This window comes from Bos indicus x Bos taurus, chromosome 19 (genome assembly GCF_003369695.1).
Source record: "Bos indicus x Bos taurus breed Angus x Brahman F1 hybrid chromosome 19, Bos_hybrid_MaternalHap_v2.0, whole genome shotgun sequence".
Lineage (NCBI taxonomy): Eukaryota > Metazoa > Chordata > Mammalia > Artiodactyla > Bovidae > Bos > Bos indicus x Bos taurus.
The window spans coordinates 24,795,273-24,822,456 of NC_040094.1; the positions used below are offsets into that span (position 1 = coordinate 24,795,273).

Below are 27,184 nucleotides of genomic sequence, written 5' to 3' on the forward strand. Positions count from 1 at the left end.
GCCTCTTTGGGCCTCAGAGTCCTTGTCACCATGATTAAGTGGTAGGGTAGCTTCTCTTAGTTTCTCCCTGGGCTGCTGGTCTCTGCATGGACCCTGGGGTTGGATGGGCACCGTGGGATGAAGTGAGTGTTGTACTCCCTGGGGGAGTTTTACATCTTCAAAAGTCCAGAGGTGTGCTTGACTCTCCTGGCTCTTCTCAGAGTATGCCCAGGGATGGGATGTGTCACTAAAGCCAGCCTGCCAGGTGCTGACAGGTGAGCAACACCTGCTCTTTCCCAAGGGGCTCTCAGAGGGGGATGGGGACTCAGCCTCTCCACCAGTTGGAGCCTCTCATTCCTGAATCCTGTACCTGCTTCCCTCCCTCTGCCCCCGGCCTGTTCTGCTGGGCTGGCGTCCTTCTCCCCTTCTACATCAGCCTCAGCACAGCGCAAACAGTAACATCCTCACCTCCAGCCTGTGCCCCAGGGCCTTGGAATCAAGCCTTGTGCTTGACCTGGAGGTGCACACACCGTGGCTGGACGCGCCTCCAGGTTCCCCCAGGTTTGAAGCAGGCCCGCCTGCCCCCTCTCTGCCCTCTAATTGACTCTCTGCCTTGGTGCTCCGCCCACCCAAGGCCATTCCTCTGACTCAACTGAGGGCAGCTTTGGCAACGACATTGGTGGCCAGGAATTATGTTTTTGCCATGGACCACGTGCTGAGCTAAGTGCTTTCCAGGCCTTATTCAAACCATCCAAGGGGGCAAATATTATACCATTTTACAGATGAGGAAGCTGAGGTGTGGTCAGGCGAAGTAACCTGGTCAAACCCACACAGCATGCCAGGGGTGGTGCTGGAATGCAGATCCAGGTCTATTGGGCTAGAATGCCCCCCATGTAGGTTCACTGTGCACACGGCCTCCCTGCCTCCCTTGAGGTTGGAGCCTGACCCTCTACTCCAGTATCTGCCAGGCTATCCTGCCATGATGGACAGAAGTTCTCAGACATGTTTCCCAACCACGGGGATTCCCCAGCACTGCTGGTCACTGGAATGAGGGCTACATGATTGTGCCACTGACCTTGGGTCTCTGCAGACAGCAAAGTGGATTCCTCTGGGCAGGGACCCCCAGCCCACACCTAGCCTGGTCTCTGTTCGTCTCCCCACTCGGCCTGGCTTGTCCAGTGACCACGCAGTTTTCTGCCAGTACGAAAGACTAAGACTCTAGTCATACTGAGGAGTTGAGTGCAATTTTCCGAGTCCTGTGGAGCGAACAGGAGTTGGAGTTAGCCTGCTTGTTCTGTAGAGAGGAAAACAGATACCAAGACTGAGGTTTCCAGTTTGTCAGGGTTAGAGCTGGTGGGAGCCAGTCCTGGCTTCTAATTCCCTTTTCTTTCCATTGTGTCTTCTTCTTACGATGATTTCTCTGGAAGTTTTTGAAAAAATTTGTGTTATGTTATTTCCTATTGTTTATGGTCTAGTTGGTTATGCAGGATGTGGAAGTGTGAAAAGTTGGAACTCTAAAACTCTCTCCTGAGGTGTTAAGCACTGTGTTGCAAGAATCAGTACTGAAGGATGCTGGGAATGGGAAGAGAAGCATTGCTTTCAGTAGGTGGGACTGGTCAGGAAACCATACTCCGCATCTTTAGCATGGCCAGAAAGCTAGAATCTGCATACCGTCTGGGGCCCCGGGGCCATCAAAAGGCAGCCAGAGAAGAAAATTAAGCAGGAGAAGTGACCGAAATGGAGCCCATTCAGCCTCTTCACTCTTATTTCTTTCTAAAAAAATTGAGATATAATTTATATTCCATGAAATTCATCCTTTTAAAGTGTGCGATTCAGTGATTTTTAGTATTTTCACAGAGCTCTGCAACCATCCCCACTGCATAGTTCCTGGACATTTTTATCACCTCAAAGAAGAAACCCTGTACCCATGAGCAGAGCCTCCCCATCCCTTCTCCTTTTGCCCTGACCCTTGCAACTACTCATCTGCTTTCTGTCTCTGGATTTGCCTATTTTAGACATTTCCTATAAATGGAATCATGCAACGGGTGGCCTTTTGTTTCTGGTTCCCGTTAGTTAGCGTGCCTTTGAGGTCCGTCCATGTCACAGCATGGATCGGTGCTTCACTCGTTTTTATGGCTGAGTAATATTCCACAGTGCAGAAGGACCGTGTTTTGGTTGTTCATTCTTCCGCTGATGGATGCTTGAGTTATTTGCATCTATTTTGTGATAAAGTGTATCATTGCCTTTGGTTTGATTTTCCTGGGAAGCTCCGCATAGCAGCCAGCTGTCTGCATCTCTCTAGGTTGGCTACTTGGAAAGCAAGAGAAACCAGGATGGAACCTGGGAGGGGGGCTGTGGAGCTGGAGTGGTGGTCGATGCCGACAAGGGAGTATGTTGGTTTGGGAGAAGCCCTGTGCCAGGGGGAGGGCTTAAACCTGGCCTCAGAGCTACCTGCCGCTACAGGGGTTTTTTTTTCCCTGTTGTTGATTATTAACCGATGGTTATGACCCTGGTGGTAGATCCCCGGGGCTAGAACTGGTGCTTATTTGAGATGCCAGAGATGTTTTCAAAGATGTGTAAATAGCCCTGGACCCTTGCTTCTCTCTTTTCACTTAGTAACCTGATCACCATTGTATGAATTATAGTAATAATGGTCTCCATTTGTATAGGACTCCCTATTTTATTTCGCAGCCATTATGGCAACCCACTCCAGTATTCTTGCCTGGAGAATCCCATGGACAAAGGAGCCTGGTGGGCTACAGTCCACAGGGTCGCATAGTCAGACACGACTGAAGCGACTTAGCACGCACACGCACGTGTGTTTAATGCGTCAGAACATTCTCACCCCATCTTTGCAGAGGAAGGAAGTGGGGCACAGAGAGATGAGGTAACTTCACCAAGGTCACACAGTGGGGTAGCAGGTAGAGACAAACGTGAGCCCGGGAATCTCTTGATTCTTAGTGTAGGTCGCTTTTCATAGAAATGTGAGAGAGGCGAACTGCAGTGGCTACAGATGGTCAGGGGCAGGGCCACTGGAGGCCAGAGGCAAGGACCTGGGGGCCCTTGGCCTGGGGGGCTCTGCCCAGTTCCCCGTGACCAGCCCTATCTGGGTGAATCATCCCTGTGGTTTCTCCTCTTCCTCTCCTGGCTCTTTGAGCATTTCCTCCTGAGACTTACATTTGAGTGAAGCCAGCTAGGGCCTCCCTGGTGGCTCAGTCAGTAAAGAATCCCCTTGCCATGTGGGAGACCTGGGTTGGGAAGATCCCCTGGAGGAGGGCATGGCAACCCACTCCAATATTCTTGCCTGGAGAATCCCCATGGACAGAGGAACCTGGTGGGCTACCGTCCATGGGATTGCAAAGAGTTGGACACGACTGAGTGACAAAGCACAGCACAAAGCCAGCTAGGACCCCCCCTTCCCTGGGTCTCCCTGAGCCTTCCCAGCTGGGAAAAGAATCCCAAAGTAGAGGACCAGGCAGCTCTGGGCAGGGGGATGCTAAGTGGGCAACATCTCCAGGACCCCTAGAGGTTCTCCTGACCCGCCCGTTCACACCTGCTCTCACCACCCTTCTCTTTTAGCTGCGCATGAAATGTCCCTCCTTCCCTCCTCTGCCTCCATCACCAACCCCGCCTCTTGTGGGTCCCTTTGTGGGTCTGGGACCCTACCACCTTAGGGCTGCCTGTGAGCTGGCTTGGCTGGAGAGGCAGTTTTCAACCTCACTGCCATGACACGTGTCAAGATCACTGTGGGTTACAAGAAAGTCATTACAAAGAATAGTGAGGATACCACTTCTGCTAATAGTTTACCTTTGGCTTATTGTACATTAGAACAGATTCAAGGTTATCGCTTGATATAATCATGTCACTTTCACCACCTGGTCTGTGTGATATGTTTGCCTGAGAAAGGGCTGGAATTGCACTGAGCACCATGTTCTTACTCTGCCTTATCTTAGCACCAGCTGGTGGTGAGGCTGGGCCTGGCTGTCCTTGGAAGGGTGGCTCACACACAGATGCCATTGGTGGTGAAGGCTGGGGCAGGACCAGGTTGAGCCCAGCTGACCATAGCAAGGGGACTGAGGCTGAAGCAGGGATTTCACGCTCTTTGTTTTTGGTCCTCCGGTTACAAAGCCAAGGCTAGGACGTGGAGCTTGGGCAGTGTATTTGTTTCTGGGGGCTGCTCTAACCGAGTACTACAGGCCACGCAGTTTAAAACAACAGATATTCATTTCAGTTCCAGAGATTAGAAGTCCGAAATCAAGGTGTCAGTGGGGCCATGCGCCTCCTGAAGCCTCCGGGCAAGAATCCTTCCTTGGCTCTTGTAGCTTCTCATGGTGGTCTGCAGTCCTTGGCAACTCTTGGAGTTCCAGCTGCTTCACTTCAGCCTCTGTTCCTGTTGTCACATGGCATCTCCCTGTGTGTCTGTGTCTTCTTGTGGCTACCTTCTCCTCTTCTAAGTATACTGGTCATATTGAATTAAGGAGTCATCCTAATGACCTCAGCTTAACTTCACTACATCTGCAAAGACCCTGCTGCCGCTGCTGCTAAGTTGCTTCAGTCATGTCTGACCCTGTGCGACCCCATAGATGGCAGCCCACCAGGCTCCCCCGTCCCTGGGATTCTCCAGGCAAGAACACTGGAATACCCATTTCCTTCTCCAGTGCATGAAAGCGAAAAGTGAAAGTGAAGTCGCTCGGTCGTGTCCGACTCTTAGCGACCCCATGGACCGCAGCCCACCAGGCTCCTCTGTCCATGGGATTTTCGAAGCAAGAGTACTGGAGTGGGCAAAGACCCTATTTCGAAACAAAGTCATGTTCACTTGTGGGTTAAGACTTGAAAATATCTTTGAGTTCACAGTTCAACCCCTCACTAGCACTTGTTATTTTTCCCTGTTTTTGGAGGATAGTTGCTTTGCAGTGTTGTGTTGGTTTCTGCCTTACAACAGTGTGAATCAGCCGTAAGTGTACACACGTCGCCTCCTTCTGGAACCTCCCTCCCACGCCCACCGCATCTCGCCCCTCTAGGTCTTCACAGAGCACTGAGTCGAGGTCCCCGTGTTATCCATCGGCTTCCCACTAGCTATCTGTTTTATGTATGGTAATGGATTGGGGGCAGGAGGAGAGGGGGACGACAGAGGATGAGATGGCTGGATGGCATCACTGACTCGATGGACGTGGGTTTGGGTGAACTCCAGGAGTTGGTGATGGACAGGGAAGCCTGGCGTGCTGCGATTCATGGGGTCGCAGAGTCAGACACGACTGAGCGACTGAATGGAACTGAGTGTATATGTGTCAGTGCTGCACTCTCAGTTCGTCTCACCCTCTCCTTCCCACACTGTGTCCACAAGTCTGCTTTCTATGTCTGTGTCTCTATTCTTGTCCTGTAAATAGATTCATTGGTACCATTTTTCTAGATTCCACATATTTGCGTTAATATATATTTGTTTTTCTCTTTCTGACTTACTTCACTATGTAACAGGCAGTTAGCTCTTAAATACATACTTTGGCTCTTAGAGGGAGAGCTGGAGTGGAGAGTAGGGTTGGTGCAATGTGGCCCGTCCCCTCCCATAAGAGCCACTCCAAGCCATCTAGGTACCAAGGCGGGTAGATTCTAATTTGTAGCCATCAGCGCCGATGTGCTCTGGGTTCTGATCTTTTTGAGGGCAGTGGTCATGCCTTCTGCCCAGCCAGGTGTTCCTTCTGGAGTCTGGAATGGCGCCCTGGAGCTCACAAGAGGCTGATAGCCACGGATGCTCCTTCCTGCTCCAGCAGCTTCCAGCTCTAGGCATCATTTGGGAAATCACACTGGCAGATGCCCTGTGCTCCCCACCTAATAGTCCTCACCACTCCCTGGAGACTTGTCCAGGGAGAACAGGCTGGCTCAGGGGAGAGGAAGGCTTCCCTGGCAGCTCAGGTGGTAAAGAATCCACCTGCAATGCAGGAGACCTGGGTTCAATCTCTGGGTTGGGAAGATCCCCTGGAGAAGGAAATGACAACCCACTCCAGTATCCTTGCCTGGAGAATTCCATGGATGGAGAAGCCTGGCGGGTTACAGTCTGAGGGGTCATGAAGAGTTGGACGTGACTGAGCACTTAACACATGGGAAAGGGACTCAGCCCACCAGGGTTGGGTATGGAGCCCTTTGCCTGGAGTTCAGAGACCCAGGTGATAATCTTATCTGCTCTGGTTCCCAACGTACGGAGAGAACTGCATAGTGTGACTGTGTATAAAGGGTCCCCTGACCACTGATATTAAAAACCTGCTGGCATGGCTCTGCTCTAGGGTTTGTTTCTGGAGAACCAGGGTGGCAGTTGGTCAAGTGTGCCCACAAACCATCTCCAGCAGAGTGAGCCAGGGGTCCTCAGCTGACCTCACACAATCCTGTAGACTCGGACTGGCAGCTTGACTCCCGTCCCTTCCTTGCATGGTTCTCCTTTCCAGGCTGCCTGTCCCACCAAGGAGCTGCCCTGTCCATCTCCATCTCAGGGGATCTGAGGGTGATGCTCGTCTTCCCTGAGCATCCTTCCTCTTCTTTCCTTTCCCTCTTGGGGCTCAGGCCCATTGAGGGGGAGCAGGGGCTGCTTGGAGAGGGTAGAGTGGCTGGAGGAAGCGAGCTTGTTCCCAACCCAGCTCTGTTGGATCCACAGGCAGGCGAGGGCCAGAGCAGGAGGGCACTGTCCACAATGGTAACACCTAAGGCCTTAAAAGGAAGGGGAGGCTGGTGGCTCTGAGCAGCAGAAGGAGCTGCGTCCGTTCCATTGTGTGTGAGCGTGTGTGTGCACAGACACGGGTGTTGAATGTTGGCCCTTTGGTTCTTGCCCTAGTTACAGTCTGGATCAGGAGGGAGGGGACCCCGCTCTCCAATTATCAGCGTGAGCCCCAGGTCCAGGAAGAAAGGAGGAAGGAAGGCAGATGGAGGAGCAGAAAGGGAGATTGGCAGGGATGAGGTTAACAGGGTCACAAGGATCCTCTGCGAAGCCAGCTGTTCACTCAGCCTGCTTACCTGGCATCCTGGAGGACGGGCTTCGGGGATGGGTAGGGGGTGTGCCAGGGGAGCTGGGCTTGCCTGGCTGAGGGGGCTGGCCTGGGCTGGTGTCTGAGCCCCGGGGCCAGGGTTTCCTCTGGAAAGATGGAGGGCGGGGCTCTGTAGGGAATGTGGCTGCTCTCATGAAGGGGACTCGGGGTTGGAGCTGTCACCCCTTTGGCAGGACATGGACTGGAACAAAGTTCAGAAGCGTTTTCTCCAGGTGGCGGTGGGCGTCCTTTGGTCATTTAAGTGAGACCAGGTTGGGGTCTGACTCCTGGCTGTGTCAGGGTGGGGCTCTAGAGAAGGAAACAATTGCAGAACTGGGGGCTTTGTGGCTCAGTCCAGTCTCCTTCAGCTCTTAGTACCGTCCTAGGAGATAGCCGGGGCATGTCCTGGACAGCAGAGTCCCTTGTCCGGGGAGGCCCCCAGTTCTGCCCAGCTGGCCCTGTTGTGTAACCGTCGCTCCTAAGGCTTATCCATGGCACACACTCTCCCTGCTGATTGGACTGTCAACCAGCACTCCCTGGTCACCAGCAAGGGCCAGATGGAAAGTGGGGAGCGTGTGAGAGCAGCGGACTTGTCGCAATTGTGTTGTCATGGAGACACAACTCTGTTTAGCTGCCTCTCCATGGTCCTAGCCCACATGGACTAAAATAAGTCTTACCTGCAGCTTACACAGCAGGCAGCCCTGTCTTTTCAAAGTCAGCTGTCTGACCAGGATGTGTGTGTGTTTAGGGACAGTGGGCACCCCAGGGAGGATGAATTGAAAATGTTTACCCCCTCTTCTTTTTTTCCTTCCCAGTCCCATGTCTCTTTAGCCTCATGGCACTCAGACCTCAGCATCACAGTCACCTGGAGAGCTTGTTAAAACAGATTCCTGGGCCCCGCCATTGGAGAGTGTGGTGTGCATCTGAGAATGTGTCTTTCTAACAAGTGACACTGATGCTGTGGGTGCAGGGGGTCTCTCTGGGAGTAAGCTCTGCCTTAGATTTGAGTGCATCCCAGCCAAGAAGCACACTGACTCTATTTTCTGCACATCTCAGCCTGTGTCCTTAAGCCTAGCTGCTGATAGAGGAGAGGGAGGAGGTGCAGACAGGCCCCTGCTCACTTCTGACCTCTTACGTGTTCTGTGGTCTCCTCACAGGAAGCAGGAGCTGGCCAACAGCTCGGATGTGACCCTCCCAGACCGGCCATTGTCCCCTCCTCTCACGGCGCCTCCCACCATGAAGGTAAGAGGTTTCGGGCTGGTAAGTGGGGAGGGGACGTTGAGGGGGGCAGGGGGGAGCCCTCTTACTTTGGCCCCAGGCCCAGCTGCTTTTGTCCCCTCCGTGGGGGCCATGGAACCTCCCCGCACCTCTGGATGCAGTGTCCACTTGAGATAACCAGTGCGGGAGGAAGGTGTGACTGTGAGATACAGGGGTGTCAGGGGGCGGTGAGGAACTAGACTGGTTGACTGCGGTGGGCAGGATGCCTGGTGATTAGGGAGGGGCCTTGTGGAGCTGTAGATTCTGGAGCAAGGGGCCCAGGTGGGGCACTTACACGGGGACACTCAGAATGTGGCCGGGTGCCTTATGGGGTCACCTTCTCAGAAGGGCTGCCTGGGGGTGGGGAAGGAGGGGTCCTGTGGGCTGGGACCCTCCTGGGACTTGGATGACTCTTGTATGCTGGTCAACCTGCCTCTGACTGGCCCTCCTAGGTAGCTCTGTCACCCCAGTCTCTATGGGAGGATTGCCCTGGCGGTTCTGGGGAACCTGTAATTCTCATGTTAGCACTTCATTCGCAAGTCTCTTTCTTGGGAAATTGCGTCCCAGGACCCCGAGGGGCCTCATCCTCCCCACACTGAGCTCCCCCACCCTTCTGTCAGCCAGTCTTCCTGGCCAGGTGGCCACATGTGCCTGGGCTGGCCCTCAGGGGGAACTTTGGCTCATCCAGTATTGCTCTCTAGGCAGCACTGTGCCTCCCTCCTTCCCTCACCCTTTGCCAGGTGATGACCAGCTCTGAAGAAGTCACCTGCCTCCTGAGGCAGCTGAGGGGACATCTAGGCCAGCCACTGCCCCACTCCTGAGGCTCTGCTAGGCAGTGACTCACAGGGAAATAATTAGGTATCTCTTTCCTGTGAGTCCCTGTTGTACCCCATCTTCCCTGACCCAATCTGTTGCAAAGTGATACCTTCAAAGGAAGTAGATAAAAGCCATCTTCCCATTACCATCCCACTTTGAATGCCCACCATGCACAGAGCTATCCTGGAATGACAGTCAGAGCCTGCGTCCTGGTGGAATTAGGAATTCAGGAGTGGGTGGGGTGCAGGGCCCACCTAGGACAGCTCTCCTCTCCTCCTGGTGGGGGTATCCAGGGGCACTGAAATCCAGACCATCTTCATCTGCCTAGTCACAGTGCTGGCATCTGAACCAGGTGTCGGGGTGGCTTGTTTGCACAGGGCAATACTGAAACGGGTCACCATTCTCAGTTTCAACCCCTTGCTCTGCAGAACTGGGTGTGGGTTGCTCATCTCTGTGCTCACATACTGGTCTGCGCTTAGTCAGTCATGTCTGACTCCTTGAGACCCCATGGACTGTAGCCCGCCCGCCAGGCTCCTCTGTCCATGGGGATTCTCCAGGCAAGGATACTGGAGTGGGTTCCCATGTCCTCCTCCAGGGGATCTTCCCAACCCAGGGATCAAACCCACATCTCTTACATCTCCTGCATTGGCAGGCGGTTCCTAGATCCCATACATCACAACTAAGACTTGGAGCGGCCAAATAAATATTTTAAATAAAGAAAAAAACAATTGGGGCTTTATCCTAACTAGAGGCACTGAAGTCATTGAGGATTTTAGTCCGAGGAGTAAGATGGCTTTTGAAGAGTCACCCTGGCTTGTATGGGAGGGAGCAGAGTGGAAGTGGGGTGGGCTGGGAGGCCACTGCAGGAGTCCAGTGGGGAGAGGATGGCGGCCTGACTCTGAGGGGCCCGTGAGGTTGTTCGGAAGTGGTCAGATCTCACATTTCCTATGTGGTGAGATGTGAGAATTTGGAGTTGAGGTAGGGGGCAAGGAAGGCCCCAGGTTTGGAGCAACTGCATAAATGTTACAGCCATTCTCTTGAGAGGGAGTGCCCCGGGAGAGAGAATGAGGGCTTAAGTTCCACGTGCTGAGTTGGACAAGCCTGAGACATCAATGAGGGTGTCAGTGAGCAGCTGGGTATTTGCGGGCCAGGCTCAGAAGAAGGGTGTGACTGGAGGTAAAAACGCGGAGTTATTTTTGCTGACAGGGGAATTGAAGCTGGGGGTGGACGGGTGGGTGAACTCTCCAGGGAGAGAATGGAGCCAGCCGATGAGAGATTCCTGGGGTGGCCTCCCCAAGTTGAAGGCTGGTGCGGAGGAGGCTGGAGACATGGTGGGAGGGACAGGCAGATCTGGGTTAGTGGTCTGGCGGCTACTCAAAACTACAATGCTCACTTATGTCTCGTCTTCTCAGCACAGGGGGAGCAGCCATCTGGGGACTGCCCTTACCAAGCCATGCTGCTGGCCCGATGCATCCCAGCATTGAGTTCAGGGCAGCAGTTGCATCCCATTCTGTGGGTCCCTGATTCTGGTGGATGGTTTTTTTAAAAAAATAATTTTATTTGTTTTTACTTTGTGCTGCACTGGGTGTTTGTTGCTTTTCGTGGACTTTCTCTAGTTGCAGCGAGTGGGGCTGCTCTTTGTTGCTGCTCTTTGTGAGCAGGCTTCTCGTTGCTGTGGCTTCTCTTGTTGTGGAGCACGGGCTTCAGGAGTTGCAGCTCACTGGCTCAGTAGCTGTGGCTTGAGGCTCTAGAGCATGGCTCAGTAGTTGTGGCTCACAGGCTTAGTTGCTCTGCGGCCTGTGGGATCTTCCTGGCCCAGGCATCGAACCTGTGTCTCTTGCATTGGCAGGCGGATTGTTATCCACTGCACCACCAGGAAAGTCCATCTGGTAGATGTTTATGATGTGTTGATGATACTGGGATCCTGGTTGGAGGAGCAGGCATTTATCTTCCACGCCTCTGGTTTTGCTTGAGTCTCCTCTACCATCAGGCACTTTTCTAAATTAAGCCCAGATATATGTGTTCTTTGATATATGGACTGAAGCCCCCTCCCTCCCCATCAGTTCCACGTGGAGTCACCTGTGAGGACCTGGGCTCCCACCTGCGATGTCCTCTCCAGGGTGGGGTTGAGCCCAGACATTGAGGTCTGGGACACCACGGGGTGGAGGCTGGACTCTCTCCAGGGGGTCACTGGCTCTGGAGTTCCATCAGCCCCCCGCCCTGCCAGCATCTGGACAGGGGAGGAGGGTCTGACTTGGTTCCCTGGCACTGCAGGCTTGGGGCAGGGGTGGCAGGGAAACCCCTTTGGTGTTGATTAGCTTGGGAGTCACAAAATCTCAGGGGTGGTGATCCATTTCCTTTCCAGGTAAGTTGGAGGCCAGGAGGTGGGAAATGACTTCCCCAAGGTCCCACTGAAGATAGCTGTCTTCCTTCTATGGCCATAGAGTCAGTTCAGTTCTAAGACACAAACCATTTTTGATACAATGCTCTCGTCCCACCCCACACACCAGGGACAACCCTCCTCTAGTTGCTCCCCCGACTGGAAAGGGCCTGATGGAGCAGAAGCTGGCCTCCAGCCTGAGAAGCACCCTGCAGATCCCTTCCCCCAACTGGCATGCCTGCTCCAAGGGGTCCTCTCTGCCCCTCCCCTACCTCTTTGTGTTGTGGTTTTCAAGGTTGTTTTTTTTTTTCCCCTTGCTAACATGAAACTGAGAAAAAGCCACCAAAGAAATGCTGAGCAGATGGGCAGAATGTGAGCCCAGTTCCCAGCCAGAATTCAAACTGTGGATGGTGTAGGGTGGGCTGGGAGAAGGGCTGGGGGCTGTCTTCCTGGGAATGCAGTGCATCGTTTCCAGGCTTACGTTTTTTATGATCCAGTTTTCATACCCAAATGGATCACCCGGCACTCAGGAGAGCCATGTGTATCTCCTGCGCTGTGCCAGACCCCGTGGGGTCAAACCAAGGCCACCGTCCTTGTCCCTCAAAGAACCTGCTGTCTTCGGGAGGCCTTTACTGAGCAGAAGAAGCCATATGGCTCAGCATGTGGCATGCTGCAGTGAGTCCAGTGGCTTCTCAGTGGGGGAGAGGAGTGAGGATGGCTTCGCGGGGAGGCCGGTGGGGGAGTTTGGAAGGGACCCTAATGTCTAGCACGGGGGTTGGTCGACCCCCCGCCCCAGGAATGACCGTAGAACAACCTTTTGGGCTTGAAGAGGGTGGGGTTGACCCTCCTGATTCTTTTCTAGCTCGCAGTAAGTGCACGGGCGTTCTGTTAAGGGTGGTGATGCCGGGGCCTTGGTGTGACCTTGATCCGAATTGTCACACTCGTCTCTGGAGCCCCACCAGGCCTAGTCTGGAAGGTGACCCTCGCTCAGCCTCCTCCGTCCCTCTCTTTGCTAGTCTGAGGGCAGCCTCCTCCACCCTAAACCTTCCCCTTTCCTGAAGACAACAAGGAGGCCTGAGTGCCCACTGTGGGGGGAGCAGAAAGTTGCTCTCCTGCTTTGTCCCCTCGCTCTTTGCTTTGCATCCCTCAAAACCCCAGCGGTGTGTCAGGCAGGCGTGAAGTCCCCAGAGGTGGGGAAGAAAGTGGACGTCAGAGGAGCCTTCTTTGCACTTCCTGCGTTTCCTGTGGGTAGGGCTGTGTTGGGTCTCTGCCTCCTGCCCTCACGAACTGCCCACTAGCCACCCTCTCTCCTGGGTGGTGGGGGTGTGGGTGCTGGGGTTTCTTTTCCAGCTTGGAGCCCAGCCCCAGGCCCAATGTCAGCTCTTTCTTTGCCCCTGGTTCCTACCCCTTGTCTTCTGTTCTCACTCTGAAAAGAGACCACACCTCTCTGTCAGGATTGAGTGAGGGGTGTCAGGTCCCATCAGATCTGCCACGTTTGTGTGGGCGAGGTGAGGGGGCCTTTGTGGGAAGGGTTGGGACCCCTCTGGGGTGGGGCAGGAAGGGCTCAAGAACAGCGGCAGGGGATTTGGTTCCCCCTCCTTAAGAAAGCCCTGGGTCGGGTGGGGGGCATGACAGTCGGGACTCGCATTCCCCACCCCAGCCGCGACCGCCTCCCAGGAGTTCAGCTGGCTTTCTCGCTGGCGCTCCTGGGAGGGCTGTCCCTCCTGGGAGGGCTGTCCCTGGTCTCCACACGGACCCTGTTTATGTTGCTGGTCCAGATGCCATCCTCTCAGGAACCACTTCCCAGGAGGCCTCTGATTTCGGGCAGGGGAGCCCGAGGGCAGTGCACATGTGACGGGGGGCTTCCTGGCTCTGCACCTGTCAGGGGTGCGCCTTGGAGGCTTAGCGAGCTGGGGGATGTGTGTGCACACCACCTGCATGAACCCACCATCACGTGTGCACATGTGTGTATTGGACCTGATTTTGTTCATTGTTTTAAGGCCAGCTAGCCTACATTTCTTTTTTTCCTTCTCAAAGACATTCTGTTTTAAAATTTTTTCTTTATTTTTAAAATTTTTATTGGAGTATAGTTGTCTTTTTCTTTTTTTAGTTTTTTAAAAATTTATTTATTTTAATTAGAGGATAATTGCTTTATAATATTGAGTTGGTTTCTGTCATACATCAACATGAATCAGCCATGGGTATACATATGTCCCCTCCCTCTTGATGGAGTATAATTGCTTTACAATATTGTGTTATTTTCTCCTGTACAGCAAAGTGAACCAGTTACACATATACACATATCCCATCTCTTTTGGGTTTCCTTCTTGCAAATGACTCTAGGTGTAACCAGATTTTTAAAAAGTTTACATACATTGAAATGCATGAGTCTTAACTGTGCACTGTTATTAATGAGTACACCCATAGGACCCATACTCTGACTCAGATGTAGCCTCTTTTTGGTCCCCCAGAACATTCTATCATGTCCCTTCTTTAGTCGATCCCAACCACCCGCCCTTGGGAAGCAACCAGTGTTCTGGGATTTTTTTTTCCCCAATGTGAATTAGTTTTCACCTGCTCTAGAACTGAATTTAAAAGAGATCACATGTAGCCTGCACGTGCTTGCGTCCAGCTCAGCATAGTATCTGTGAGATCCGCCCACGCTGTAGAGCGTATCCGCAGTTTGTTCCTTTTAGCCCCACTGTATGAATATAGCACACTTGGTTTATTCTGTTGAGGGACCTTTGGGTTGTTTCCAGCTTTGAGCTGTAATGAATAGCCAGATGCTTTGACTATTCTGGTATACGTTTTGTTCTGGACACGTGTTTTCATTTCTCTTAGGTAAATATCTAGTGGGAAACGGCTGGGTCAAAGGGGAGGTGAATGTTTAACTTTATAGGAAGTCACCAAACTTTTGGCCAGGTGGTTGTACCATTTTATGTCCCCACCAGCAGCATTATGAGAGCTCTGACTGCTTCACATCCTTGTCAACATTTGCCATTGTTAGTCTGTTTAATTTTAGCCGCTTGGGTGGGAGTGTAGGGAGAGGGTATTTCATTGTGGCTTTAATTTGCATTTGTCCGATGACTAATGACATTGAACACTTTCTCACATGCTTGTGGACCATTCTTACGGTTCCTCTGTCCCTCCTACCCCTTTAAAATGGGGTTGTTTGTCTTCCTGTAGGCATTCTTTACATATTCTAGATACAAGCTCACTCCTGTCTTAATAGCGTCATTGACGAACAGAAGTTTTAAAATTTTGATGATGTTCAAAATTGATGTTCATCAAAATTGATGATAATGTTCAAAATGATGTGGGTTATTTCTTGTTTTGTGTCTATAGCTTTCTGCATCCTAAGAATTCTTTGCTTACTCTGTATCACAAAGATTTTCTTCCATTTTTTTCTTCTGGAAGATTTCTGGTTTGAGCTGTGGATCTAAGATCGATCTCAACTTAACTGTGTGCCATGATCCAGGGGCCCCCAACCTCTGGGATCTAATGGCTGATGATGTGAGGTGGAGCTGATGCAATCATAACAGAGATTAAAGTGCACAAGAAATGTGATGTGGTTGAATCATCCTGAGACCGTCTCCCACCCCCGAGTCTGTGGAAAAAATTGTCTTCCATGAAACTAGCCTCTGGTGCCAAAAAGGTTGGGGACCACTGAATAGGCATCGTTGGGCAGCAAGCCCTGTACTTGCCCAGCCTTGAGATTGAAGAAGGAACCAGGAGTCAGTGAGAGAGACCTCCGTGGCTTAATGGACAGAGGATCTCATGTCTGAGACAAGGCCCTGGCGTGACACTCCACTGTGTGTGGCAGACGCAGGGCAGGACAGGCAGCAGGCTTTGCTCTGGGAGGGGAGAAGGAGGTTAAGTTATAGGTGGAATTGACATCGGGTTGACTCATCGGTTACCAGGGAAACCAGCAGAGGAACACTCCTTCACTGCCTCTTTGCCCCTTTGCTAAGGTATCATGGTGAGCACGTTCTGATCTGAAGATTAGAACAATCACTAGCTGGGTCGGGGGCAAGTATGTAGGCATTCACTGATTGTGCTCTATGACTAAGAGGGAAAGTCTGTCGGGTGTGGAGGGTGTAGGTGAGGCCGGGACTGGTCAAGCAGGGGGATGTACAGGGAGCAGAAGAATAGCCATCATACTGGTGTCCAGGTCCATTTATTCTCGTATGGATATCCAGTCATTGAAAAGACTGCGTTGCTTTGAGACCTTAGTCCAAAATCCGCTGGCTGTATCCAGGCACCCGTGCCTGTGTGTGGTTTCTCTGTAAGCCCTGGTGTTTCTCTGGATCAGGGATGGTAAATGAATGAGCCTTGTGCCATCACTCCAGCCTTCTGCCCTGATGGCAGACGTCAGTAATGATCACAGCATCCTTGCTCATGAGTTTAGACGTGGTCTCAGGATCCTCTCTAGCGAAGCCCTGCAGGCAGCCACCGCCAGTCATTGGGAGCTGACATTTGAGATGAATTGTTCGTGGCATCTCTGACTGAACTTGGCGGAAGAGGTTAAGTTGTTTGCTCAAGGTCCCACAGCTGGTGAGAGCAGAGCCAGGATTTGGATTCAGGTCTGTCTGTGTGGCTCGGAAGCCTGTGCTGTCTTCACCACGCTCCAGACTGTGAGTCGTGTGAGCTTGTTACTTAATCTCCCTGTCCTCCAGTTTCTTCCCCTGTAGAGTGGGGACAGTGACCACCTAGAGGAGCAGGTATGAAGAGTAACGAGGTACATCATGAAGCAACTAGCAGAGTGCTTACCACATAATGGGGGCTCAGTAAATGGTTGTGATAACGATGATGGTGATGACAATGGTGATGATGGTTATATAGTTCTTGCCCTGAGACACATAAAGAGGACTTTTCTCTAGGGAACTGGGAACCACCAGCTCATGAGAGTCCCTTGCCTGCTCCCATGGAGACTTCTGAGCTGGAGGCATTGGGGCGGGGGAAGCCCTGCTTCCTAGAAATTGCTAATGGAGCTCAAACTTCAGGTCTTGGCCTAGGTGTCTGGGCCGCTTGGACCTTATTTCTTTCTCTCCTTTGTTTCAGGGAAATAGGCCATCTGGGCTTCTAGAACGATCTCTCTGGGAGTCCTTTCCCCCTCTCCTTTGATTCTCTAGTCCATCTCCCTTTCCTTCTGATGGACCATATGATCTCCTTCATTGGGGAGGCTCATCCAGTTCCTGTGACCTGGACCCGTATCCCTTTGAGGCTCTTCCTCAAAAAGATGACACAGTATGGAGTAGCAGTTAAGGACATAGTTTCTGGAGCCCACCTGCCTTTAAGGCTTTGCCATTTCCTAGCCGTCTCGGCCTCATTTCCCTCATTTGTAGAGGAGGAATATGAGAGTACCTGCCACGTGTGTTTGTAATGGGGATTAACTGAGATGATGTGCTACAGAAATGTTAGTCATTATTCCTCCAGAGAACAATGCTCGGAGATAAAGTCAGAAGGGAAGTACCCTGATTTTTCTGTTGTTAATATAATACCTCCTCAATTCTTCTTGATTTCCTGCCCTGCCTGGTACCCAGGATTGAGTGACTGTCCGTATCCAATGAACAAAAATTGAAATTGCATCATATGTGATTGGCCCCACCTGAGCCCTGTGTATCAGACCCAAAACCCTGCCTGGTAACTGTGGATGATCCTGAGGGTATTGGAAAAAGGCCAAAATCCAAGATCCTGTCCAGCAAAGATCAGAAGGACCTGGGGGAGGGGTCTTTAGGGAAGGAGCATCCTTCTGGATCTTGTTCCCGACCCTTGAAGTCAGGCTGCCCTGGGCCAGTCAGGGTTCACAGGCCAGGTGGCCCCCAGGGTGACAGGGAGAGCCTGCAGAGCTGGAGTCCTCATGAAGGATTTGGGGATTGGACTGAGTGGAGACCTGATAATTCAAGGCCATGGAGAGTCCCAGGGTTGGCCTTGGAATGCATTTTATAATCTGTTTATCCCCATCAGAAGGTTCCTTCCTGATTCCTTTTGCCTGAAGCTATATTGAAAGGAGTCTATATTTCTAGACAGACACTGACTTTGTGCTTTGATAGAGCCCTTGGCGTTTGGGGTGTCTGCTTTTTTTAAAAACAATGTATTTGGCTGTGCTGGATCTTCCTTGTTGCACGGTGGGCTTTCTGTGGTTGCAGTTACTCTCTAGTTGTGGTGCTTGAGCTTCTTATTCCACTGGCATCTCTGGTTGTGGAGCACAGGCTCTAGGCACACGGGCTTCAGCAGTTGTGGTGCATGGGCTTAATTGCTCCATGGCACGTGAAATCTTCCGGGACCAGGGATCGAACCCATGTTCCCCGCACTGGTGGGCGGATTCGTAACTGCTGGGCCACTGAGGAAGTCCAGGGCGTCTCCTTGGGGATGCTTCTCTTGTGTGATGTTGTGCAGTTCAGTCATCTCCTAGGAACGTCAGTTCCTCCACTGGTGAGACTGAGCCCACCCTGCAGGGTTGCTGTGAGGGTTATAGGAGGAAGCAGGTGGGCAAGGGCTTCAGGAAACACCAGGCACCCACATAGTATTATGTTGTTATATGACTGATACTTGTGGTTGTTACTGTGGGCAGCGAGCTAAATGCTTGTGGGGTGGTTTCATTGATTATCCTACTCTTCTTCTCTTCGGGCTGCCATACGCACTACAGCACTGAGACCGGCTCAGGAGTGGGGTCCTGCCAGATTCCATGCCCCACGTCTCGTCCCAACCCGCCTGTGCGCCTGGAGGGGCGTGTCATTGACTTGACACTCAGGTCCAGTGTGCCTGGCACTTTTGGGGGACAGTGCACAGTGGGTCCTGTGTTTGTTCCTGGGGGCGTCACCCCTGCACTTCTGAGCCCCTTAGGTACTCCCTGTGTGTACCCCCTTAGTAGACCCCCTTCTCTTGGCTGAGTATGGAGATGGAGTTTCAGGCCTTAGGGTGTGTATTCGTTTCCTGGGGCTGCCGTAACAAAGTCCTGCAAACTTGGTGGCTTAAGACGACAGAAATGGATTCTCCCACAGCTCTGGAGGCTAGAAGTCTGATATCAAGGTATGAGAAGGGCAGAGCTCCCTCCAAAGGCCCTAGAGAAGGAGAATCCTTGTTGGTTTCTTCCAGCTGCTGGTGACTGCAGGCATGCCTTTGGTTTGGGGCTACGTGTTTCCAATCTGCCTCCGTCTTCACGGGACCTTCTCTTCTCCCTGAGTCTGTGGGTCTTTTATGAAGATTTAAGGCCCACCTGGCTTCTACCTGGATCTTATCTCAAGATACTTGATTATACCTGAAAATAAGTCACATTCATAGAATCTTGGGTAGACATATCTTTTGAGGAGGCCACCATTTAACCCTCTATAAGAGCTGTGATGGGAGCCTGGTGAGGCTCCGAAGCTCTGCCAGCAGCTGCTCGCCCTTGTGTAGTTAGAAGTCACTCAGGTGTGACCACAGGGGTGTGTTTGTATGTATGTGTGTGTGATGGGGTGGGGCGTTGCTGGCACAGGGCTGGAAGGAACTGGCCCAGAGCAGCCACAGCTCCATGTCCTGAAGGGCAGGACGTGCTCTCCTGTTCTTGCTGTCACAGAGCTCGGTACATAAGGAGCCCAGAGTGTGCTTCATCAACCCTTGGTGGTTGGTTCTTAATTCATACTCATGGTGGTACTTTAGTTCCTCGGTCATGTCTGACTCTTGCGAACCCATGGACTGTAGCCCGCCAGGCTTCTCTGCCCCTGGAATTTCCCAGGGAAGAATACTGGAGTGGGTTGCTATTTCCTTCTCCAGGGAATCTTTTCAACCCAGGAATCGAACCTGGGTCTCCTGCATTGCTGGCAGATTCTTTACTCACTGAGCCACCAGGGAAGCAATACATATGCATAATAGGTGATTTATGAATTCTCATGGACTGATCCAGCCTTGAGAATGTGGCATTGAACAAAAAAGCCCAGTATTTTCTTGGAGTTTTTATTAGATTTTTTCTGCAAGTAAACAGCACACCCTGTTTTAACTAAGATGATATATGCTTCTTATTAAAAATGTAAGCAATAGTAAAGTATAAAGAAAGTAAAAAAAAAAAAGAATTTAAAACGAAACCCTAGTAATAATCCCACCATCCAGACATATTCATCATTACTATTTGCTAAATCTGCAGACATCTCGGCATCATGCGCACATTTAGAGGCATAAATAAATGGGATCGTGTTGTTGGTGCCCATTTATAATAAAAGGAGTTAAATTCGATTTTACTTGCATTCAACCAGTGAAGAGAAAGCCAGGCCACTCAGAAGGAGTCACTGAAGTTTAGATAAATGTTTTTACTCTAGAAGAGATAGTAACCCCTGTAAGAGTCCTCTGAAGATGAGCTAAATTGTTTTATTAAATTCTTTTATTGAAAACAGACAAATCTTTGAGGGTAGAGACATTAATTTTTAAAAAATACTTACTTGTTTCTTTCTGTCTGTGCTGGGTCTGCCTGGCTGTGAGCAGGGGGCTTTCTCTAGTTGCGGGGAGTGGTGGCTATTCTTTGCTGTGATATGCGGGCTGCTTGTGCAGTGGCTTTCCTTGTTGCAGAGCATGAGCTCTAGGCTTCAGTAGTTGCAGTTCCCGGGCTCTAGAGCCCAGGCTCAATAGTTGCCCCGTGGCATGTGGGATCTTGCCGGACCAGAGATTGAACTGGTGTCCCCTGCATTGCAAAGCGGATTCTTAACAACTGGACCACTACAGGATGCCCCCATTAATTTTTTAAAATAAATTATTCCCACTTTATACATACTGTTTGACTCCCTGCTTTGAAATGTGACAATCAGGTGGCTTTGGAGGTGAGCTGGTGCTCTCTGTGAACGGCCTGGCTCATTCACTCCTTTTGACGGGAACTGCTGGGCCCTTAATAGCAGCCTGGGCAGAAAGGATCTGCATCTCCAGGTGTGTGGAGAGGTGGGGGGAGCCTTTCAAGAGCCCCGGCTCAGTTCCACATGGAAATCAAGCAGAACCCCTTGTGGGAGAGAATTGGGTTTGCTAGCAAATGACATGGCTGAGCTGATTTGATTTGGCGGCAGGCTGCAGAGGTTATGTGTCACAGGACATTTCAGTTTTGCAGGGTCGAGACATGATGCTAGACAGTCAGAGTTCCTTCCTTCCCGTGGATCTGTCAGAAGGTTTGTGTTAGTTTCTTATAGCTGCTGAAACAGATGACCACAAGTGTAGTGGCTTAAGACAAATGGATTTCTCATCTTCGAGTTCTGGAGGTCAGAAGTCTGAAATGGGTTGCATGGGACTAAAATCGAGGTGTCCACGGGACCACATTCCTTCTGGAGACTGTAGGAGAGAATTTATTTCGTTGCCTTTTCCAGCTTCTAGAAAGCCACCTGCATTCCTCGGCTCCTGCTCCATTGCTCTATCTTCAAAGGGAGCAACACTGATCGGGCCAGGCCCCTCCCACACTGCCATCTCTCCCATCCTCTCTCTTCTGTCTCCTTCTATTATAAGGACACTTTTGATTATATTCCTGGATAATCCAGGATCCTCCTCTCACCTTAGGGTTGGCCGATTACAATCTTAATTCCACCTGCACCTGAATCCCCATTGTCGCCATTAACCTCACATACTCACAGGTCGTGAGGATTAAGGACAAGAGCATCTTTTGTAGGTGGGCATTGTTCCGCTATGACAAGCTCAGGGTTCAGTAGGAGAGGCTGGGTCCTGTTAGAGCTAGGTTCCTCATCTGTAAAGTGTGGGAGATTTTTTTACCCCACTTCCTAGCGGAAATCCTTGAGGCCTAGCACACAGTAGGTCTTCCTTCTATGGGATTCTGTGGCCCTGTAACTGATCTTTGGCCTGCGTGATTTCATGACTTTGTGAGATCATGACTGATTATATGATTTCAAATGTCCTCCCCTGACCATTGGAGAAAGGAATGGCAACCCACTCCAGTAGTGTTGCCTGGAGAATTCCATGGAAAGAGGAGCCTGGCAAGCTCAGTGCAAGGGGTCGCGAAGAGTCGGACACAACTGAGCGACTAACACATACACACACACACACACCCCCCTGACCATGTGTAGGCCATGGGGTTTGACTTCCATGGAGAAAAGAAGCCCACTCAGCACTCATATTGTCAATATAGAGCTGAGATGTGACCTTGATTTTGTTACCTTCAATCAGCAACTTGCTGATCCCCCATCCAGGCAGAAAACTAACCCCTCGTGGAGGAAAAAAAATGACACACGCGAGCTTCCAGCCCTGATTTGAGCTGTCCAGTCTTTCTTTGAAAGGAGGTGCCATTGCCTGTCTCTAGTCACAGGTGGTTATCTTCCCCCTGTCTAACCTGAATCTTTCTTGCTGTGATCTCAGCCTGCTGGCTCTCAGCTTGGCTGGTAGGGAGACAGCCAAGCGGGTCATCAGGTCGATAATGCATCGAATCCTGGTGATCTGTTTTTAACAGATTGCATTCTAAGGTGTCACCATGTCTGTCCCAGGACCATGTTCTTGTGCTTGCTGTTAGAGTGGCCTGTCTGTTGCGGATGTGGGGTCACCTGGAGGTGAGGGTGGGGAGGGGTGAGCGGGGCAGGGGGTGGCGCGGGAGGCCCATCACTGTGCCGAGACTGGCCGTACTTAGATAACCCTCCCCAGGTGACCTGCCTGGCACGGAAAGTCCCCCTCCTGGTCCCTCAGGTCAGATAGTGTTGCTTGGCTACAGGGCAGCCAGCGAGGTTCTGGCAGGGAGAGTAAACAGGCACACGTGTTTAAAATTCAATATCCCTGGGAGGGTAAACACCCGATCAGGGCCTTCCAACCCACCGATAATCTCTAATTCTCCTCGCTTTGTGAGAGAGAGAGAGAGAGAGAGAGAAAGAGAGAGAGAGTGTGTGTGTGTGTGTGTGTGTGTGTGTGTGTGTGTGTTGGGGTGGGGGTGGGGAGGCACTGCACAGAGACCCAGATGGTCTCTTCTGGGAATTGGCTATCAGCTGTTGTGAGGGATCGGCAGGGGTCAGAGAGTTACAGCCTCAGCCCCATGAGGACTGTCACCCTGGTCACCCGGGCGAGACTCCTGGGAACCCCTGGGGATAGCCTGGACTCCTCGTGGAATGGAACCATTGAACCGGGGATCTGGGGGCAGCTGGCCCAGACTCTGGACTGCAGAGAAATCGCTATGGTGGGCTGGATCCCTGTGGAAGGCATGCAGCACGTGGGCCACCCAATATTGTAGAAGAGGGGGGTTGAAATTGATAATCTGCTGGCCAACTGGGTGTCTTGTGAGGGACTGTCTGACCAGAAGGAAGGATGCCTTTTTCCAACTGGTCCAGCCAGAGGGGCGCCCTGTTTTAATTCACACAAAGGCACTTTGTAGGTGAGCTTTGGTCTTGCTAAAGGGAAACTCATTGTGCTGGTTGAGTCCTCAAGACCTCCTGCGGGATGCTGAGCATCACATGGCCTGTTCCTAGGCACCTCACTTGCCTCCTGAGGAGGAGCGGCAGACTTACTCCCTCTGTGTGGGGTGGGAAAGTGGGCTAGCATCCGCTTAGATGCAGGTACAAAAATGCCTGCTTGCGGCATCTCCCAGCACTTAGTGGGGGAGACCCTGGGGTGGGGCCCTACTGAGGTCATTCCTGGCCGCCCTCATTAGATGGTAATGGGTGGTCTACAGCCAATGAGGCTGATTATTTTCCCTGCATGCATTTTGTGCTTTCTCCTCTTCTGTTGCTTGGGCTTCTTCCTTGCCCGCCCACCCCACAACCTTCCTCCTTCTTTCTAAATCTCCTCAATCAAAGGTGCAGCTTGGGCCTCACCTCTTCCATGAAGCCTTCCCTGAAAGCCCCTAGTAGGAGTTTGTATTGCTTGCTCTCCTGCATGGGAGCACCTAACAGGTGGAAGTGCCAGCGAAATCCTTTCATTCACTTGGCAAATATTTATTGATCACCAGCCATGGATTGGGGACTGCTTTAGGGCCCAGGGAACCAGCAGTGAGCCTGGCAGGCATGATTGCTGCCCTCACAGAGCTTGCTGTCCAGTGAGGGAGATGGATAGTAGATAAGAAAGTTATCAGACAACAGCAACTTCTGATCAGTGCTCTGAAGAGAGACACAAACTTGGTGTTTGTGGGTTGGGCATCATTTTCAGGGTGCTCTTTGAGAATACAGTGTCTGTGGGAGGGAGAAGTGGTTTTCCCTGGGGCTCAAGGAAGACCTGGAGAAGGCAATGGTAACCCACTCCAGTACTCTTGCCTGGAAAATCCCATGGATGGAGGAGCCTGCTAGGCTGCAGTCCATGGGGTCGCTAAGAGTCGGACACGACTGAAGCAACTTAGCAGCAGCAGCAGCAAAGAAGACCTGTAGGAGGTAACATTTAAGCTGAGCACTGAAGACCCTGATGTTGGGATAGATTGAGGGCAAGTGGAGAAGGGAACGACAGAGGATAAGACGGTTGGGTGGCATCACTGATTTGAGCAAACTCTGCGAGATGGTGAAAGATAGGAAAGCCTGGTGTGCTGCAGTCCATGGGGTCGCAAAGAGTTGGACATGACCGAGTGGCTGAACAACAACTGAAGATGAGAAGGAATGCCCATGTGAAGAGATGGGGTTGTCTGGATGCTGGAAATAAGAAGTGCAAAGGCACTGAGACAAGGAAGAGTTGGTGCTTCGCTTTTTGTTTCCTTTTTAATCTTTTGCTGTGCCGCACAGCATGTAGGATCTTAGTTCTCCAATAAGAGATCAAACCTGTATCCCCTGCATTGGCAGCGTGGAATCTTAACCACTGGACCCCCAGGGAAGTCCTGGGTGCATGCTTTTTCTTTTTCTTTCTCCTTTTTCTTGAAATATAGTTGATTTACAATGTTGTGTTAGTTTCAGGTATACAACAAAGTGATTCAGTTATAAATAAATATATATGCATATTTATATAAAATGTATATATATGTATATATGGATACATTTTATACATATGTAACATAGATATGGGTATATAAAATGTATGCATATATATGTTCTTTTTCAGATTCTTTTCCATTAAAGGTTATTACAAGATATTGACTATGGTTCCCTGTGCTCTACAGTAGGACCTTGCTGTTCATCTGTCTGAGCTTTTGAGGAACACAGAGGAGGCCTGTGTGGCTGGAATAGGGTGAGCAAGGGGAGGCTGCAGAGAGGCAGAGTGTGCCAGTCCTGTGGGTCTTAAGAAGGGTTTGGAACCTGATCAGTGGGGCGCTGTGATTCATCTCTGACTGCTGCGTGGCTGTAAATCAGCAACAGTGGAAGGAGGGAGACCAGATCGGAGGCTGTTGCTCTAGTCCAGGCAAAAAATGAAGGAGACTTGAACCTGAGGCAGAGCGGGGGTGGGGCAGGTGGCTGTTGGTAGTGGAGATGGGAGAGATAGGAAGGGATTAGGGTTATGGTGAGCAAGTCAGGAACATGGGAGGTGCTGGTGGATTGGACCTGGGAGTTGATGGAAGGGAGGGATCTTGATGTCTCGTCATCCCAGGTGGGGCTGGAGCGATGGGTAGGTTTGGGTCCCATCTTAATGAGAAGGAGAAGCCCGCGGAGAGACAGGTTCAGAAGAGCAGATCAGGAGCTCTATATTGGACATGCTGAGTTTGAGATACCCATGAGACCGCAGATTTGCTAATTTGGAGATCCAAGGAGAGGTCAAGGTTAGAGACATTCAGGTGGGGGTAGCAGTGTACAGCTGGAATTAAATTCCAGACAGATGGTTAAGTACCTTGGGATGGCAGGAGAGACAGAGATGAGGGGAGATCCCAGCCTGAGCCTTGAGGGTCTCCAAGAAGAAGAGGAGGAGCCTGCGAGGAGAGCTGAAGAAGACCCTGGTACCCTCAAAGGAGGAGGAAGTAGTACTGAGGATGAAGATGAGGGCAGAAGTTCTTCTGGGCTTTGGCAACATGGAGGTCAGTGATGACCTTGACCAGAGCAGTTTCAGGGGAGCTGTGGGGCCAGGTTGATTGACGGATGGAGGCAGGAAGATAGTCACGAAGAGGTACAGAATTCTGCAGGGCTGACCAGAGTGGCCATGTGTAGAAAGACGGTGTTTCTGTCTGCTCCAGCTGGAGCTGGGGTCTTCTGTGTGCACAGCCAGGCACACAATCCTCCTGGTAGCTTGGACCCCGTGACCACCTTGCCCCACCAAGGCACCAGGCTCTCTTCACAGCTCGGCACATGGTTTCCCAGGGCAGGACATATCCAGGCTGTTTGGTGATTCCAGGAGGGGGTGGTCATGGTTGTGAGAGACCAGCCTGAGCTGTACACATTCAGCCAAAATCCTGAACGCACCTTCCTTCTGCGTCCTTTAGGCCTGTCCATTAGGCCTGGGAGAGCAGGGTCATGATTTCACCTCCTGGCGGCCCTTTGGGACTGGTCACTCCCAGGGCTCCAGTTCACTCTCTCCTCTGGATAGCCGTGTGGCCAGAGGAATTCCCAATTCAGTGTAAACGGGGCTGTGTCTTGGGACCAGAGAACATCACCTGCCCTCTGGGGGGCTGAGAGGGGCCTGGAAATGTGTCTGGGGCTGTCTCGGCTGCATCCATCTGAGGAGCCGGGAGTTGACTTGGTTCTCCAGTTGGACCATCCATTCTGCTCACCTGGCCCCCTTGTGGCCCCTATCATCAACAGCAGGCTGAGGAGGGGGACTGGGGAACAGTGACAAATCCACCAGCTGCCTGCTAAGCCATCTGGGTCAGGCTGCCAGGAGCTGGGCCCACCACTGTGTCCACTGCCATCCTTGCTGCTTGGGTGTCCCTGGAGACCTCCTTGGGGGAGACCAGGCCTCGGTCAGGATGAGCTCCATGTTCGCAGCGTCACAGGCTCCTCTGCTGTTTCGGTCCCGCCCTGCTGGCTTCAGAGAAGGTCTGGAAGGTGACATCAGCCCTCGGAGCCAGGCGCTGGCACCACTTCCAAAACATCCACTGAATGCACGGATGGATCTCTTCTGGTGGGAAAGGAGTGGACTGTGAGAAGCAGGCTGAGGTCTCTAACTTCGCCCCTCCTTCACTCAGCGTGCCTCCTTTGTTGCCGGTCTGCTTTTGAGGAGGGGACCACTGGGCAGGCAGATTGCAAACGGCAACAGATAACTGTCTATAGCAGGAGGGTGTGTGCAGCTGGCTAATGGTCCTGGCCTTGGGGGCTCATAAACCTCCCAAGGACTGGGTGTGTGTGTTTGCATGAATGAGTGTTTATGGTGTGTGGGGTGAATGTGAACATTTGGGTAGGTCTTTGTTGTACTGTTATGTTTCAGGGTGCTGTATGGGGGTGGGTGGGTGCTGGGGGATTCTGCATTGGAGGGAATATCTTTTGCCTTGTGAAGGCCTGCGTTTACCCCAGCGCCCCGTTTTATTCGTCCCAGCTGGCACAAGGGGGCAGGGCAATCGTGTTATTTGACATATGGTTTAGAGGGAAGAGAGCTGCTTAGTGTCACAGTCCCCCGCATTGTATACATATAATTAGGCTCTTGGAGCTCAGAGGACTGATTGTAAGATCACTCGGGACCGAAGCGTTTATTTAGGTGATCATTAACGAGAAGATGGGGAAGGAAGAGAACATGCAATTTGCAAACATGCCCTTCCTGCAGGTTAGTCTGAAATGAAACTCCCAGCAACTTTCCTCCTGCCGTCTCCTGCCTTCAGGAGAGGGCCAGGTCAGAGTCTTTTAGGGGCTGCTCAGGGTTGAGACTAGTTTCCAAGTGGTGCTAGTGATGAAGAACCTGCCAGCCAATGCAGGAGGCAAAGAGAGGCTGATTGATCCCTGGGTCGGGGAGGTCTCCTGGAGGAGGAAAT

General features: G+C 51.6%; 1 protein-coding gene across 6 annotated transcripts in view; it reads left to right on the forward strand.

The window, feature by feature from the left end:
* RAP1GAP2 (RAP1 GTPase activating protein 2) overlaps window positions 1-27,184 on the forward strand; it is a 217,756-nt gene that overhangs the window by 103,427 nt on the left and 87,145 nt on the right. For all 6 annotated transcript variants that reach the window (XR_003506667.1, XM_027516682.1, XM_027516683.1 and 3 more), the window contains one exon: window positions 8,147-8,231. Coding sequence is in view for 5 of the 6 variants with exons in the window: in XM_027516682.1 (XP_027372483.1) it covers window positions 8,147-8,231 (85 nt within the window). In the remaining variant the exon portion in view is untranslated. The remainder of the gene's footprint in view (window positions 1-8,146; window positions 8,232-27,184) is intronic.